Below are 15,591 nucleotides of genomic sequence, written 5' to 3' on the forward strand. Positions count from 1 at the left end.
TGTACATAGACTGATGTTCCATTGTATTTAACGCGCAGACTTATTTGCTGACATTGCACTCATGAGATCCGATCCACAATCGTCAATTACGAATCATTCCAGTTTATTTTCACCATATACGCTCTTGAGGGAAAGCAGTGTTGAATGATCCACTGCTGAGGATGTGCCAACACACACGGGGCTGTGGCGAGGAGCGGCACAAGACGCCAAGCTAACCCGAGCATCCCAGGAGACAATGTTTTACTCGCTGCACCGGCTACCGATTCTAGGCAAATTAAGCCTCAGGCCTGGTACAATTCGGGAACTTGACGCTTCGATCGTCAACCTTTGCCCCCTACAAATCACGCTGCGAAGAGCACGGGGGCACCCACGTGTAAACATCATGCAGGAAAAAGTTTGCAGCACAGTGCACCATAAATATAAAAATGCACGCTTCATTGTGCCCTGTGTGCGCACAGATATAAAAACTCACCCGCTGTTTGAACATCATCCAGCACCCCCTAATTGCTAATTCCACCGCGATTCCACCAAGATAAGTCACTGAACAGCTGCTGTTGTGTGCGCGCGGGCGGGCGGGCAGGCAGGCGGGCGGATGGATGTGTGGGGGAGCACGGCATCGGTGCAAAGTGAGTTGGCTGAATTCTAAAGGAGTGTTTTTTTTTTAAAGCAAAGGAGACGTCCGCGTCTCGACTTGTGACGTTACGATCGGACCCAAACGTGCGAAGAAATAACAAAAGCAGAGCAACTACTCAAACTCCACGAAAAAAATGCTGTAGTTTTAAGATTCGCGGAGACGCCAAGAAGTTAATTAATATATCTATGAATATCTTTTAAACAAGATATATATGTGGATTGATAACAAAAAAGAGAGAACGGCTCGGTGGCTCAGCGGTAGATCGAGCAGCTTGCAATTGGAAGGTTGCGAGTTCAAATCCTGGTTTTGGGGTTGACATAGTCCATCACTCCTCCGGGTAGATAAAACGAGAACTATTTTGTGGGGATGCTGACAGTGGTTATACTTTGGCGGCCCCCGCCGCCATAGGAATCAAAAGTTTCCACCACCGGCTCAGGAAAATAGCAGTTGAGCGCTCTCTTTTTTTAATATATAAAAAAGTTCACTTTGGCATGTGCTGTACGAGCTCTCAGGGGACCCACAGTTGCTGCCGCCGGGTGTAGCGATGTCACTACCTGTGGCGCGTGCGATGCAGAGAGTGGCAGCAGCCAGAAGGCACGGCACGATGACACGGCAGGCCATGGGGACCCGGGGCTCATGCGCGGCACGCGGCCACTCAGGGTTCCGGGGGCATAGATCTGCACAGACAACAAGAACGACCACGACAATGTCACAACAGTCAGCATCACAACCATCAGCGTCAGCATGTGGCGCGCCAGCCACCGCAACCATCACGGCGTACACACGCAGACGCCAACAAGAAGCTTATCGATGGGCACTGGCGGGCACAAGCAATAAAACAGTGACATGTTGGGCAAAAGCGGAGTATCAGTTCGTGAGGAATAAATGCAACCTTTTTTTAAATTATAAATCGATCGTTTTATTGACGGCGAATTGTTAAAGGGGAGGGTGTGTTGGGGGTTGAATGAATTAATAACTTATTTACGCAGGAAGGCCACGTGGAGTCCAAAAACAACTTTTCAAGAGGGTCCCCTGCATCGGGATGTTTGGCCAACACCGATGCCATTAGCATGGTTGGTTACGTACGGTGCGAAAGAAGTTCAACATGCATACAACTGCACGTTTCCAGCTATGGGAGGAAACCCAGGCGAAACACAGAAAAAGGTGGCCCGTGTCAGGAATTCGAACCCAGGGCCCTTCTTGCTGTGCTGCGAGACGCAACTGTTACCACTGCGCCACCCTGAAATCGTCACACCTCGTGGCACACCCACACCCTATGCTGAACGCATTAACGGCGACGAGATACCCCCCCCCCCCTCCAACCTTTAGTGACACGCTCGGCAGCAGCAGCTGTCCAATCGACATTAGTCACCGCGGACCGATGACGTCAATTACGAGTGCAACTGTGGCAATGAAATTCCAGCACCATCGGTCTTCATCACCCCCCCCCCCCCCCCCCCGTTTTCAGAACAGAGCAGAAACTGGCGGTCGTGTCCGCTCCTTGTTTCAACTCGCACCGCTCTACACAAATTCTTGCGCGTGTATAAAAACACACACACACACATTGGCTCAATCGGCGAGATGTATTGACTTCGCCTATTTGCAGCCTTTAAGAGTACGCCGTTTGTTGCTGGCCACTTCGTGCCTATGGGTCTGTGAGCAGCTAACTGCGATTGACCAAAACAAAACACCCGAACCCTCCCTCCCTCCTCTGTGTGCGCGAGAGAGCGATTACCAACCTGGCCGCACCATGATGCGCCTGGCTTTACAGCCACCCCATGCGCGGGAGCGTATGGGCTGGGTGGTTGGCGTGAGAGACGCGGAACCCGCGCGCGTGCGGAGTGAGTAGCGCGTGCGGAGTGAGTAGCGCGTGCGGAGTGAGTAGCGCGTGCGGAGTGAGTAGCGCGTGCGGAGTGAGTAGCGCGTGCGGAGTGAGTAGCGCGTGCGGAGTGAGTAGCGCGTGCGGAGTGAGTAGCGCGTGCGGAGTGAGTAGCGCGTGCGGAGTGAGTAGCGCGTGCGGAGTGAGTAGCGCGTGCGGAGTGAGTAGCGCGTGCGGAGTGAGTAGCGCGTGCGGAGTGAGTAGCGCGTGCGGAGTGAGTAGCGCGTGCGGAGTGAGTAGCGCGTGCGGAGTGAGTAGCGCGTGCAGAGTGAGTAGCGCGCAACGCTTCGCGCGCGCACGGGGCAGCCTTCAGCGCGGCACGGGTTGTCGGGAGCGCAGTGGGACGCGGTTAATCTTCAAACCGGTACACAAAGTCTGCTTCGAGTCGAGAGGCAGAGCCAAGAACGCAGCGATCGGAATGACGACAATGTTGGCGTGAAACTCCCTTGTGGGAATTGCCGTAAGAATTAGGAACAGCACGAGCATTAAGACTTACGCCAATATTTCTTGTTTGCTTTACTAACGCGTATCATCTGTACATTGTTAATCCAGGTGAGAACCAACTGACGTAATTATTCCCCTTCAAGAAACGTGTGAAACCAAACAAGCAATCGTTACGTAACGCGAGACCGGCTCGCACGTTTTTTCCACGGTCTATTCGAATCCGATTTAAGAATGAAATTTTACGCAAGGCCTCAATCGGGTCTCAAGACTGTTCGATCTATTCCTCGCTGAATATTTCGTCTGCAAGATGAATCTGGACAACCCTGATTAAAAAAAAAGTGGATAACACGAAGCAAATGAGTGCACGCCATAGATGCTATTTGTAGAGATTGGGGATTTTGGATGATGATACTGATATATGATAGTCATTAAAACTATAAATAAACACCCGTGGCCTTGGGCAGGTCAATTCACTGGAATGTAGGATTTTCAAGAATAATAAAGGAGTTACAGCTAAGGAATGGAATGCATCCAAGAGGATGTCCAACGATGAGATGGGGCGACAAAACCAGTTTGTGTGCATGTGCGAGGTGGACTATTACATCAGAGGGTCATGAGAGTTGGCGGTGGCCTAAGAAGGCCTTCATCCAGCAGGAGGTTGAGCATGGCTGACCATGATGATGATACACAAGTCTACCCTCGTGATTGCAATTAAGATGGTTCACTTCCGTGGAGCAGCGCGGCAATGCATCAATTTAATGGTGAAGCTGCAGTGATATTCAGCTGTGGCAATCGGGGTGTAGACTCCGAGCGGGCTAACACAGTGTTATGTTAGGTTCACTGGCCACTAGCAATATCCCAGCCAACTTTGAGAGAAAAAACAAAGTAGCAAATTACTAAAATAAAATCAATCTAAACAAAATGACTCCTGCATGTGTTTTCCACCCACGCATTAAAGGTGCAATAAACGATGTTGACATATGCATTTGTAAACATTACAAAGGTCGAAATGTCTTTATAAATCGTATCAACAATATCGCAACCTTTAATCAACAACATTGCCTTTTGCGCGGGGGTGTTTATGTTTAACCAGCTTGCATGTGTTCGGAGGACATAAACGTCTGGGTCTCAACAAGGGCACTGTGTTTTCTTCTAGCTTTGTCTGGTTACAAGATGCCACTGTACCGTCACTTTAAATGCCACCTTCTTGCAAGGCACGAACCTGCGCACGTATAATAGTGCTTCCACACGCCTGCACACAAACGCACATGCTTGTGTGTTCGAACACACACCCACAGCAGGCATTAACAAGGAGAGAGATCCCGTGTCTCGCACAATCGGCTTCAGGGGCAAAGTTTGTGAGTGCCTGTTACGGTGAGCATGGTACAACACTGATATGGATATGGGAGATGACTATGAACACCTGACCCACCGTTGACTTCCCAGCCCCGAGGTGCACGCAGCACCACACAAAGCCACACAACGTAGATGCAGATGCCAATTTTACCACGGACCTATCTATATCCTTGCGAACCAGCTGGGTAACTGATTAAACGGGATTTTCCGTGTAACGAGTAACAATTGAATCGAGTTGGAACCCAGATGGCAGAAATCGTGGCTCATTTCACCCTCCAGTATACTACCGCTTCCCATACGATTTAGGCACACGTACAAGTGCACATACTCTTTGGTTCTTTCGGTAAAGTCACGCAGGTATAGGCGACTTTACCGAAAGAACCAAAGAGTATGGATTCCTGCAGTCACGAAAGCTTCAAATCAAGATTCAAGTGCACATACTTTACACACAAACTAAATCAAACACGCACACACAATTGCAAAGACCTGTTAATAGCCTTATCAGGCTGTTCGGGAAAATGCCATTAGTGAGCACCTACGATGGGGTGGGCATCATCACGCCTGACCGCCTTTGTCTCTCCAGCATAGATGTTTACACAACGCACCAGGTTCGCATTCACGGCTCATTCATCCTAGGGGACACCCAGGGCCGGTACAGTTATCCATCACCGATTGCTCACCGTGAGCCCTGATCGAATTCATGAGTGCAGCGCGCTAACCTCTACTCCACCGCTCCCCACACACACAAAATACAAAGATCCCCCATATAGCCTTACCAGACTGTAGGGGGAAGTGCTATTACCGAGCACCTATGAAGGCTGGAACGGTACACGAGGGAGTGGGTGGCCAGCACCGCACCAGGTACTCATTTGAGGCCGAGTCGACCTAGGAGAGGCCCAGGGCCGGTTCAGATAATCGTCACCGGTGTTGACCACGAGCGGGAATCGAACCCGGGTCGCCGAGTTCATAGCGCAGCGCGCTAACCGCTACACCACCTACCACTCCCTGCCGACCCACACACACTCAAACACACACACACACTTAGTTACGTACGTGTGCATAAACACACACACGCGCGCGCGGACGCACGTGGGTATCCCCACTGACCTGCAGCGAACGCCGTTTGCTGAAGCACTTCCCGGCCAGCCACGCACGGACGCGGGGCTTCCCCTCTGGGGCCCGGCGCACACAAAACAAGCGGCAGCCCGCCAGCCCATCCGTCCGTCCGTCCGCTCGCCGCACGCGCGGCGCCGCCATCCAGAGCTCACGAGCGGTAGCCGTGACACCGACGCGGGGCTCTAAGTCAGCCCCCGTTTCTCTCGGCACGGAAAAGCAAATTCCGGTGGAGCGGTAACGCTGCGAGGGCACAAACTTGACGAGCCGAAAGCCCTCAGTCGAAAAGTCCACGACAAACGCACGGCTAAGGCGGTGGGGGTCCCCGCGTGTCCAGCACATCGACACCCGGCCATCGCTCGTCCCCTCGGTGGCGACACTTGCAGGCTGACACATCCCACAGCAGGAATACACTCGCTTTATGCTGGGCCCACCTAGTGGAAGCCCAGGACGGGGCTGGATAACGGTTGGCACCGGTGTTGTGTGTGACCAGGGATGTAACATAGATCGCTAGGTTAAAGCGCAACCACTAAACGGTCAAGTTTGTGTTTAGACATACAGACGCAGCAGCAGCAGCCACTTTAATCGTTGTACAATTCTACAACAGCCCTTCAGCAAATACACTCAACACACAATTTATAACACGAACCACTTCAAATGGCTCTAATCACACCGAAAACAAACAGAGGGCGAAGTGAGGATAAGCATTCTTATCGCCCATTAGTAGCTTACAGCCCTTTACCACAGCCGGGGAATGGTGCTCCTGTGTGCTCAGCAGTAATGCTGCTCGTCACAGAGGCATCGCTAACCCTCACCGTAAAGCAATGGCGCTAATCTTCTTATGCTGAAGCTATTTCACGCCGTACGTAGCCAACCCTGCTAATCGAAGGATGCGGGGGAAGGGACATCAAACTAATTCCACCAATGCAACAGCACTGGTGGAATTGCATTCGCCCAACTGACCGTATTCGGCAATGGCAATCTATATAGACACAAGTTCTCCCTGTATAGCGACGTGAATCGCTGGGGCAAGAGGCGTTGGTAAAGCAACTTTGATTTTGTTACTACCCGGGCCAGAGAGGGTGTGGGGTGGTGTGGCCAGCAGTACACGAAGCTGCCTTTGTCTTACCGCGCTGCCAGTTAAGATTAGTTCTCTGGAGATGACATGATGATGATGAGTAGACCGAATGGCACAACGTGGAAGAGTAGATCTTCTTATCTCGTACGGCTGCTGATGTAAATTGCAGGTCAACAACTACAATTTCACATTCTTTGGGTCTTTCGGTAAAGTCACGTAGATAGGTTAAAAACGTTTTACAAAAAAAACTACCATGTTTCGATCGCAACACAAGCGGTGTTTGTGTTGCGATTTGTAATTTTGTTTTAACCTATCTACGCGACTTCACCGAAAGCGCCAAAGAATATGAATTCCTGCAGTCACGAACGATTTAAGTCGAGATACAATTTCCCATTCAGGTGGGCAAGCCAGATCACCGCTTCAGGAGTGGTGCATCGCCGTGATGCGTCCTTCGTATTTGTCGCCGGGCATTGCGTCGTTGACCACAGTCGCACACTGGAGCGTTCTTACTTTTCCATTCGCGCATCAGAAGAGAAGATTACGAAACACGCGATAGCGGGGCTTGAGCTCGCTTGAGCCGTAGGCTCTTCTGCCAGCAGTGGTGTTAGTGGAGCAATTGCAGGGCTGTACCCAAGAGCCTAGGCCAAATTCAAACACCAATTTCCACCGGTGAAGTGAGAATCTACAGCGCTGAAAGAAAAGCCCCCCCCCCGCCCCAGACAACATTGGTCATGAGGTTGTTTGGCCATACTTCACACCGTGTGGGTTCATGAAACGGGAGGCCAGGGACGAGTCAGAGATCACTACCGATGTTAGCCGTGGCTAGGAATTGTAAGCCAGGTTACCAAGTACATATTGCAGTAGTAACCACTGTGCCACCACTCGGCTCTGGTGTTATGTTAAAGTCCTACCTTTCAAGACTCCAATGTACCTATTATGACAGTGCATTGGTGTTAAGGTATAATAAAAAAAGTGTGCCACTGTCTTATACAAATCTGCCATTCATCGAAACTCCCTTGAAACACAACACTCCAATTACTGGCATTCGACTGTGTTACGTACCATGTGTTATGTAACACAGCCCGCCAGTAACACGTAATCGTGGCTTTGTATCTAAGCAGTGCTTCCTGGAAGGTTGTTTTTTAAATAATTCAATAATTGCACTCTTAAGGGTGCAGCCTGGCCAACCCGTGTAAGTTTAATACCAATATTAACAAAGCCTATAAAACAGGCAGTTTTCCCCGTTGTTGAGTCACAGGATAATGCGTGTGACATTTTAGGCAGATGTTTTCCGGAGCAAAACAAGCAAATATGATTTTTGTTGAAATGATTGTTTGCTGATAGATCACCAATTCAGCCGATGTTACATCAAGAACACGCGTCGTGTTGCTCAAACGAACACCGGAAACAACACTTGTCTCTCACATGACAGGGACCGGTCTTTGCCATATCACAGCCACCGATGACTTTGTGTAAAGTGGGCACCACTGTGCAATATAAGCCAAGTTCCGTCGGAACCGCAGCCCGAGCACATACAGGAACACCGATTTCCTGACCCACACGCTAGTCCCAACCTAATATGAACCAAGAGCAACACCACAAACCCTTCCCAATGGGTAATTAATCGATGCCCACTTGAATGAACTTGCCTCGGCGACAACCCTGTGAAAGTGAGATCAACGATGTATCGCTGACCCGCATCATTTGCTCCCAACGGCGGGCAAGGCAGAGCCATGCGGGCAGTTCTCAGGGGGCACGAGAGGCCTCTTCTCGCACGACGTGACCCGTGCAGCGCCCCCCCCCCCTCACCCCCCGGCAGCCATAGGTGAGGGCCCTCGCCTCTCGCCGGTGCACCCATGCGGCGCCCTCTCCCTCCCTCGCCTCCCAACCTCAGCAGCGCCCCCTCTCCCTCCTCCCACTCGGCACCACCGCGGCGGAGGCGGCGTGTCACCCGGCCTCATTCCAGCGGCCCAGGTCGGTGATCCCAGATGAGACACATGCTCTGCATTCCGGCCGTCATGACCAAACCCCCGACCCCCCTCTCCCCGGCCTGGCCTGCCGTCCCCTTCCCCCACTACCCCCCCAGGACCAACCCCCTCGTGCTCAGCACCCATAGCCACAAATGAGCCACGGTACCTCGCTGGTACAGGAGCATCAACCATCACGTGAACTCCGGGTCATGCTCGCAAGCGGCGGCTTTTAGCTAAGCATCGAACAAAGACGGTCACCGTATCACGCGCTTTTAGATGTGCCGTCTGGAATGCTCTCCTTTCTGATATTAGGAAGCCATTGGAGCTGTGCACTTTTAAATCTAGATTGAAGATTCGTTTCTTTAGAGCTGCTTTTTGTGTTTAGTTTGTTATCCTTCCCCCACACCTCCGATTAGCACGGTTGGGCTACGTACGGTGCGAGAGAAGTTCAACATGCATACATACCTACATGGTTAACAGATTGTTCTCACAGTCAATTCATTCACAGCACTCTCATCGCACTGTGTGTCGACACGGGGAGGAGAATCTTTTCAGCGTCAAACCGTGTACAGCCCAAAAATCACCCCTGAGTTTCGTAAAACAGAGCTCATTAGGTAAACCGTGCATAGCAGAGACGCGCGTTCGATAACACCACGTTGGGCAAGGTTTTCCTGTACATTACACATTAAAAAAATTCGTTTACGTGTTACTAAATGCCACTCGTGTTCAACATACACATATACATGCACCCCTTCCCCCTCTGAAACTGCCAGGGCTCGGAGCCATCGGTGCACGTCGAGTCGATCTTCTGCACACGTCCGTGTGCTCCGAGCCCCCCCCCCCTAAATCCCAGCGCGGCACCTCTTGACACACCTCTCCAATAAGCCCGTGCGATTAAGAGGCTTCGATGTGCTACACACAACAGGACAAAGTATTCTCACTTTTTGGAGCAGCTATGCTGCCGGCGGCGGGGGGGGGGGTTGGGATGGCGGGGACTTGTAGCAAGTGTCTGTCGAGGATGCGTCTACCGTGGGCTACTGCGGCCGACCGAGCGTGCAAATCACAACGCAACCCGACGGTTGCGAGTTGAAGCCCCGGTCAAAGGGTTGATGCAGCCTCTCGCAATGATAGAATCAGTATTTGAACATCTTAACACCTCCTGTTTCATTGCCAGAAAGGGTAAACCCGATTCTTAGTTTTCATACTTTGATATTGGCACAAAAGGTCTCATGATAAAATCATTACCGCTCCGAGAGGGATTCGTTGCATTTCAATGCCTCTTGGGCATGAGAATTTGGGATTTCCACCACTTGCTCAGGGTGGCCAATATAAATGAGCAGCACCCCATACTCCATGATACCTGCAGCAACCAAACGTGGGTTTTACAGGATTCATCTACATACGTTAGGATTTCAACAGGAACACTAAAAAGTTGTGACTAACAACACGTGTATGGTACATTTCAATATACAGTAATACTGGAAGAAGCTACACTAACGATTATAGAAATAACGTGGAATTTTGTTACATTTTCTGGCATAACTGACTCTACTGTAATAAGTATATGAGAACAGATATAAACATAACACAATTACATTTTCCGATTCACTCACATGTAAACACTGTTAGTGAATCACAATGGTCTCTTTCACACTTTGTTAGATATCACTTGAATAAAATGTTAAAGTACCTGTGATCGCAAGATGACTCAAATTAAGAAAAAAATGTATAAAGTACTGTGATTGATCACTACTGTACAACCCCTATTTACATTACATACAGGAATCCTCTTATCTGTAACCACATTGCCCACAACGCATATTATCCATGGGACCAAAATAGTCCATGGAAGATCATTTAATCCGTCACCCCATTCTGTTATCCGTGATTATGTCCCCTTTTTTTCCGCGTCGTACATTCAAAAAATCTGATCGCCATCATCCGCAAATGTTCACGGATAAATAGAGTTCATCAGGAAATTCATCCTATAATCTGAGCTTTTCCAGAACTTTTGGTTGCGTGCAGGTGGAATAATTTCTCCCAAAAAAACCGACGCATAATAGTTTCCGCTAAATTTGTTTCCATATTGGCACGGACGACAGATGTTCTCTTGCATGTGCATGCGAGTGTGCGTGTAACAAAATATGGACTTACCAACTCGCCCATACCATGTAATGCCGGTAATATGAACGCTAAATTCGTAATCTCATAATGCTACACAGATCTAATTCCTTAACATTCCCAGATATGACGAAACAATATTAACTGGAAATAAACCTAACACAAATACTGTACCTGCCAAGTTTAATTTCTGAGAATGCTTTAAAGGGACGAGTGCATTACCAAAAGGCTCAAGTTTGTTCTGGCTCTCACAGTGCTGTTGCAATCCAACAGGAGCAGTCTCTGAAGACGTCTGTGCACAGCAGTCGTCCTACTGTTTACGCGGAGCTAACCACAAGTCAAATTCAAGTACCTTTGCTCTGACAATGCATCCCATTATAGAAACGCACAGCAACACCGCGGCTGTCTCCGCTTGCGCAAACGTTTTTTTTTGCTCGGGCTAATGTCAAAGGGGTTAACCCCCAATAATTTTTATCTCATCCGTATAAATTAAAGGAACGTGAATAATTTAAATCGCAGGAGCATACAAGCCGTGATAGTTCATTGTTGTTCCCAGCAATTGGCGCAGCATACATCTCCATGAGCAAGCCAGAGCTTCTGGTAGCCCTCCCAGATGACTCTGGCAGGGACCAGTCGTTCCAATAAAACAATCACCGTTTGGCCTTCGACAGAGTAGTACTCATTTTAATATCCCCGGAAGAATGACTAACCCAGTACACTCCCCAATCAGAGTAACTCCACAACGTTACACCCCTGAACCGATGCAGTACCAGGTGCTCTCTTCCAACAAGGCAATGCATCATTCATAATAAAATTGGCAAATCGCTCGAACAAACTGCTACATTCATAAGCACGCCACTGCCTGAACAGCTGCCTATTACTATGTACATACATTTCCTTTGAGGGAAGTGTGTTTGTAGAATGCGTTGAGTCTTTGCAGAGTATTAAGAGAGGCGATAGAAGGTGCTATCACCAACTCGTGTTGATGGCTCACGGTTTCAGCAGTGTTCACTGTGAACAAATTCACATATTCACATGTTTCTCAAAGACAACAATTCCCCGCAGAGCGTTAACAGACTGTTGGGGCGAGTGCCATCAGCGAGCACCTATGAAGCGCCCGCATGGTGCACAAGAGGGGTGGGTGGCCAGCACTACACCCGACCGTTTTTGTCTCCCCCAGTGGCGATGTTTACACACCGTGCACCAGGCACTCATTTAAGGCTGAGTCGACCTAGGGGAGGCCCAGGACCGATTCAGATAATCGTCACTGGTGTTCGCCGTGAGCGGGAATTGAACTCGGCTCGCCAGGTTCGTATCACCACGCCACCGCTCCCCGAAAATTCAGCAAGCAAATTCAACACACACACACACAATTAATTTCTGGTCTCCCTTGAGCCCTACATTGTCTATTTTTACACTGCGAGTAGCGCTCCCGCTCGCTCGCCCGCCCCTCTCCTTCGCGCGGAACAGCGCTCTCAACACAACATGTGCGCTGAATAAACTCGCATTTAATTTATTGGCGTGGGGCTGGTGTGGTCCGTGCGGCATTCACCGGCCCTCAGGCGAGCCCTGAACCATTCTCAATGCTGGAGCTGGCATTTGAGGAGGGGGGGGGGGGTAGGGGAGAGGCGCTCGCATACGAACCGAGACAGCAAACAGGTGCTGCTGCTGCTGGACCGCCTCTCACTGACCGTGCTGCTTGCAGCCCGGCATGTTGCTGCAGCATTGAATCCGCTGCCGAACATTAGGAAACACGCTGGGCTGTGCCGTTTTTGCATCTGGAGGCGTGTGGCTACGCTGTCATTTTTTTTTTTTACACAATTGCCAACGATAGGCCCGAAACGTCAAACGGTCAGCAACAAACGGCACCATCAGAACTGTAATATTTTAGATAAGAGTTCACGCGTTTCTCAAACTGCTCAGGAGCTTCGGGAAACAGACGAGATGAGGGATTATTTAAAGCAAATATAATTTTCTAACTTCTAGTTTAAAATATGTTCAGAGTCCATCTGCCTATCGACTTTCCAGACGAACATGATCGAGCAGCATTCACTTGAGCAAGCACACCTCTGGAGTGGTTTCGACATTTTGGGAATCATCAGCAGTCATGGTTGTAAACAAATGCTGCTGGATTATTGGACGTTATTGGCAATAGTACTCCATAAAAAGGATGGGGGCTCCATGCAACCCAAAAAGCAATCCCATACACAAACTTATTTTGCATTGCAATGGAAAATAAAAGGTAAGAGTTCGTTTTTTTCAGATTAAACTATAAATTAAACTATTTTTTTTATTTTACCAGGTAAAACCCATTGATCAGAAGCGACCTGGCCACAAATGATAGTTCAACGGAAGTGACATTTCGAGCAGCCAAATACTCAAAACGCATGTTGATTTTAAATGTGGAGGGAAAAACTGGAGGACCCGGAGAAAAATCCACGCGACCACAGAGTCAGAGAGAGACATTCCAACTCGGGATCGAACACACGGCCTCCTGTATACAAGGCGAGGTAGTTAACATCTCGCCACCGTGGAGGGATTTGCTCAACTCCAGTCCTCGTGGCTCTCAACACCCCATCTTTTCACGTTCACCAAGCGTCAATATTCAAATACAAATCAGGCCATTCCATGCCCCACGCGCCCAATGATTGTCAACAAGCCTCGCGTAGAGAGCGACGGTTCAAATAAAGATTGAGGTGTCGTGCATGCACGCGGCCATCAGGCCTGTGAAGGGTATACTTGAACACAGAAGAATTGTGAATGTGAAGAGGCATTGTAAGGGCAAAAGTTTGGGAAACTCTGACCAAAGAAACTATCAATGGCAGCGAGAACACAGGAACATCTTCTATCACTCTTATTTGTTACATTCTAAAACTGTGTTTTTCTGTTAAAAGTGGATTCGGAATTCATTCATCTGTCCTTGGTACAATTTTTTTCCCCGTCAGAAAGCCATGTCTTTGTAAACCAAGCCGTACGTGCATTATCATTGCATGCCTGTTATCATTGGGTCAAATTCCTCGCATTCGTGAACGCACAATGATATTTTGGTGATTGCATGAATTACTCGCGATCGAATTTATGGGCAACTCCCCGCTGTGTTGGAATCCCGCTGAGGTCATGTGTTACACATTTCACCGCATACTCTCCACAGCTGCGCCACAAGCGAAACACACTTCCGGGCGCAAGACGCAGCAAACTCATGCGTGGATTAATGTTACCGGGGGCCTTTTTTTTTTCGCCACGCGTAATCGCTGCACAGATGGGTCATCTGACTCTCGCGCAACACAATGGGCTGGCGGGCGCTCGCGCGGGCCGAAGGAACATCAACACCGCGTCCTTGAGCCGTGTGCGAGAGCACGCACGGCACGGCCAAATTAGCGGCGGCGGGACGCACGTGGCACCTGCAGCTACTTCCGGACGCTCGCACGCTCGCACGGCGCTAATTTACGCTCGCGTCGAAAGATTCCGCGTGTACCGGGCCGGCAAACGCAGAGACAGACGCACGGCCGCTCGACCCGGCGCGGCAGAGGCGACGTGGTGAATCGCGCCAAGACATGCGTTCGTTCCTGGGCTCCGAGATGATGCTGCATGGGGGTAGTACGGCAAGTAGGTTATTGACAACGTTGTTGTCGACACGGATCTTTTTTTTTGGTCTGGATACTCTGCATGCAGCCACGCACGTGATAGCACTGGCAAGCGCTGTCTCCCTCATAGTAACTGCAAAGATCGCCATCCGTCTACTCCTACAAGTCCACTGCGCTGGGCCCTCCTCCGCCCACCGCCCCCCCCCCCAAAGTAAAAAAAAACTCCTCGACCAAGTTGCCTGTGAGTAACAATTAGGGCAGAGATGACGAAACGGTGACGAGAGAACGGGGTCACGAGATGATTTAGAGGAAGCGCCACCCCTCTGCCGGTGCACGCACAGCTGCACTTGCAAAAGCGTTCGCACGCGCGAGCGAGCGAGCGCGCGAGCGAGGGGGCATTGTGGCGTCACGTCAATCCCATCAGCGCGGGGTCACAACCCCGTGAGCCCGGTGCGAGAACGTACCGCCAGGCACACGTGCAAGTGGGGCCCCGTCACGCGGTGTTTGTAAAGTGTGCACACTCGCGCTGATTCCTCTCCAAACAAACTATGCCGCTCGTTCTCAACCGCTGTGTTACACACTGTGCTCCCAAGTTTACTCTGCACGAAGTGTGTGTTTTTTTTTAAATAGACATAAAGCGCGCGAGCGAGCTTCTGTCGGAAGCTCAGAGCTAGTGCCGCGAATTCCACATCCATGTGACAGTAACCGGTCTCTTGCAATGGATTTCCACTGTAGACTGCTCTGAAAGTGATAATGATTAGATGCTGGTAGCTCCACTGAGATGATCGGCTTCAAGTTGACCACCCAAAGGGAATTGAACTTGCACAAAATTACAAAAAAAAGTTTAACTATAGCACCACACCGCCGTGGGCAATATGTAATTATTTGTTGAACAAGAAAGGCTTGGGTATTTGTTTTTCTTTTTACAAAGTCTTGTTAGAGTCCTCATTAAGTTTGTGTTTTCACGAGTGCAAAAATAAATGTGCCCAGAGAATAAACCATACACGAGTGGATAACACTCAAACATCCACCCTGGATAGGCCAGAAAACTACTGTCTGGACTGTAGTAAACTTAGATTATGGATGGACTTTACTAACCCATTGGTCACCCTGTAATCCTGCAGCAGGTGTCTCTGACACACTGCGATCCACCAACCCCACCTCAAAAGTCTTGGATCCCAGGTACGTATCACCGTGAATGACAACGCATTATTTAATGTTATATCTCTATCACTTTTACAACCTATTCAGTTCAGTTGCTCACATCCTATCCCATCCAGCTGTTTCATGCTCTTATTTTTAACGTACCCAACTGCCCAATAAACAGCATTATGCAATACTCTACATGGATACTTGAAGAGCTGTTGGAGAGCCTGTAACATGCACCATGTGCAGAAACATAAAAACCACAA

The 15,591-nt window shown here is 49.7% G+C and overlaps 1 protein-coding gene across 3 annotated transcripts in view; it reads right to left on the reverse strand.

The window, feature by feature from the left end:
* Window positions 1–15,591, reverse strand: part of LOC116948092 (brother of CDO-like) — an 87,242-nt gene that overhangs the window by 25,899 nt on the left and 45,752 nt on the right. For all 3 annotated transcript variants that reach the window (XM_032964427.2, XM_032964426.2, XM_076071234.1), the window contains exon 2: window positions 1,189–1,311. In XM_032964427.2, coding sequence (XP_032820318.2) covers window positions 1,189–1,255 — 67 coding nt within the window. In that variant the 5' untranslated portion in view covers window positions 1,256–1,311. The remainder of the gene's footprint in view (window positions 1–1,188; window positions 1,312–15,591) is intronic.

The sequence above is a fragment of the Petromyzon marinus genome, chromosome 32 (assembly GCF_048934315.1).
Source record: "Petromyzon marinus isolate PM22_M1 ecotype Great Lakes invasive population chromosome 32, UKy_Petmar_22M1.pri1.0, whole genome shotgun sequence".
Classification (NCBI taxonomy): Eukaryota; Metazoa; Chordata; class Hyperoartia; order Petromyzontiformes; family Petromyzontidae; genus Petromyzon; species Petromyzon marinus.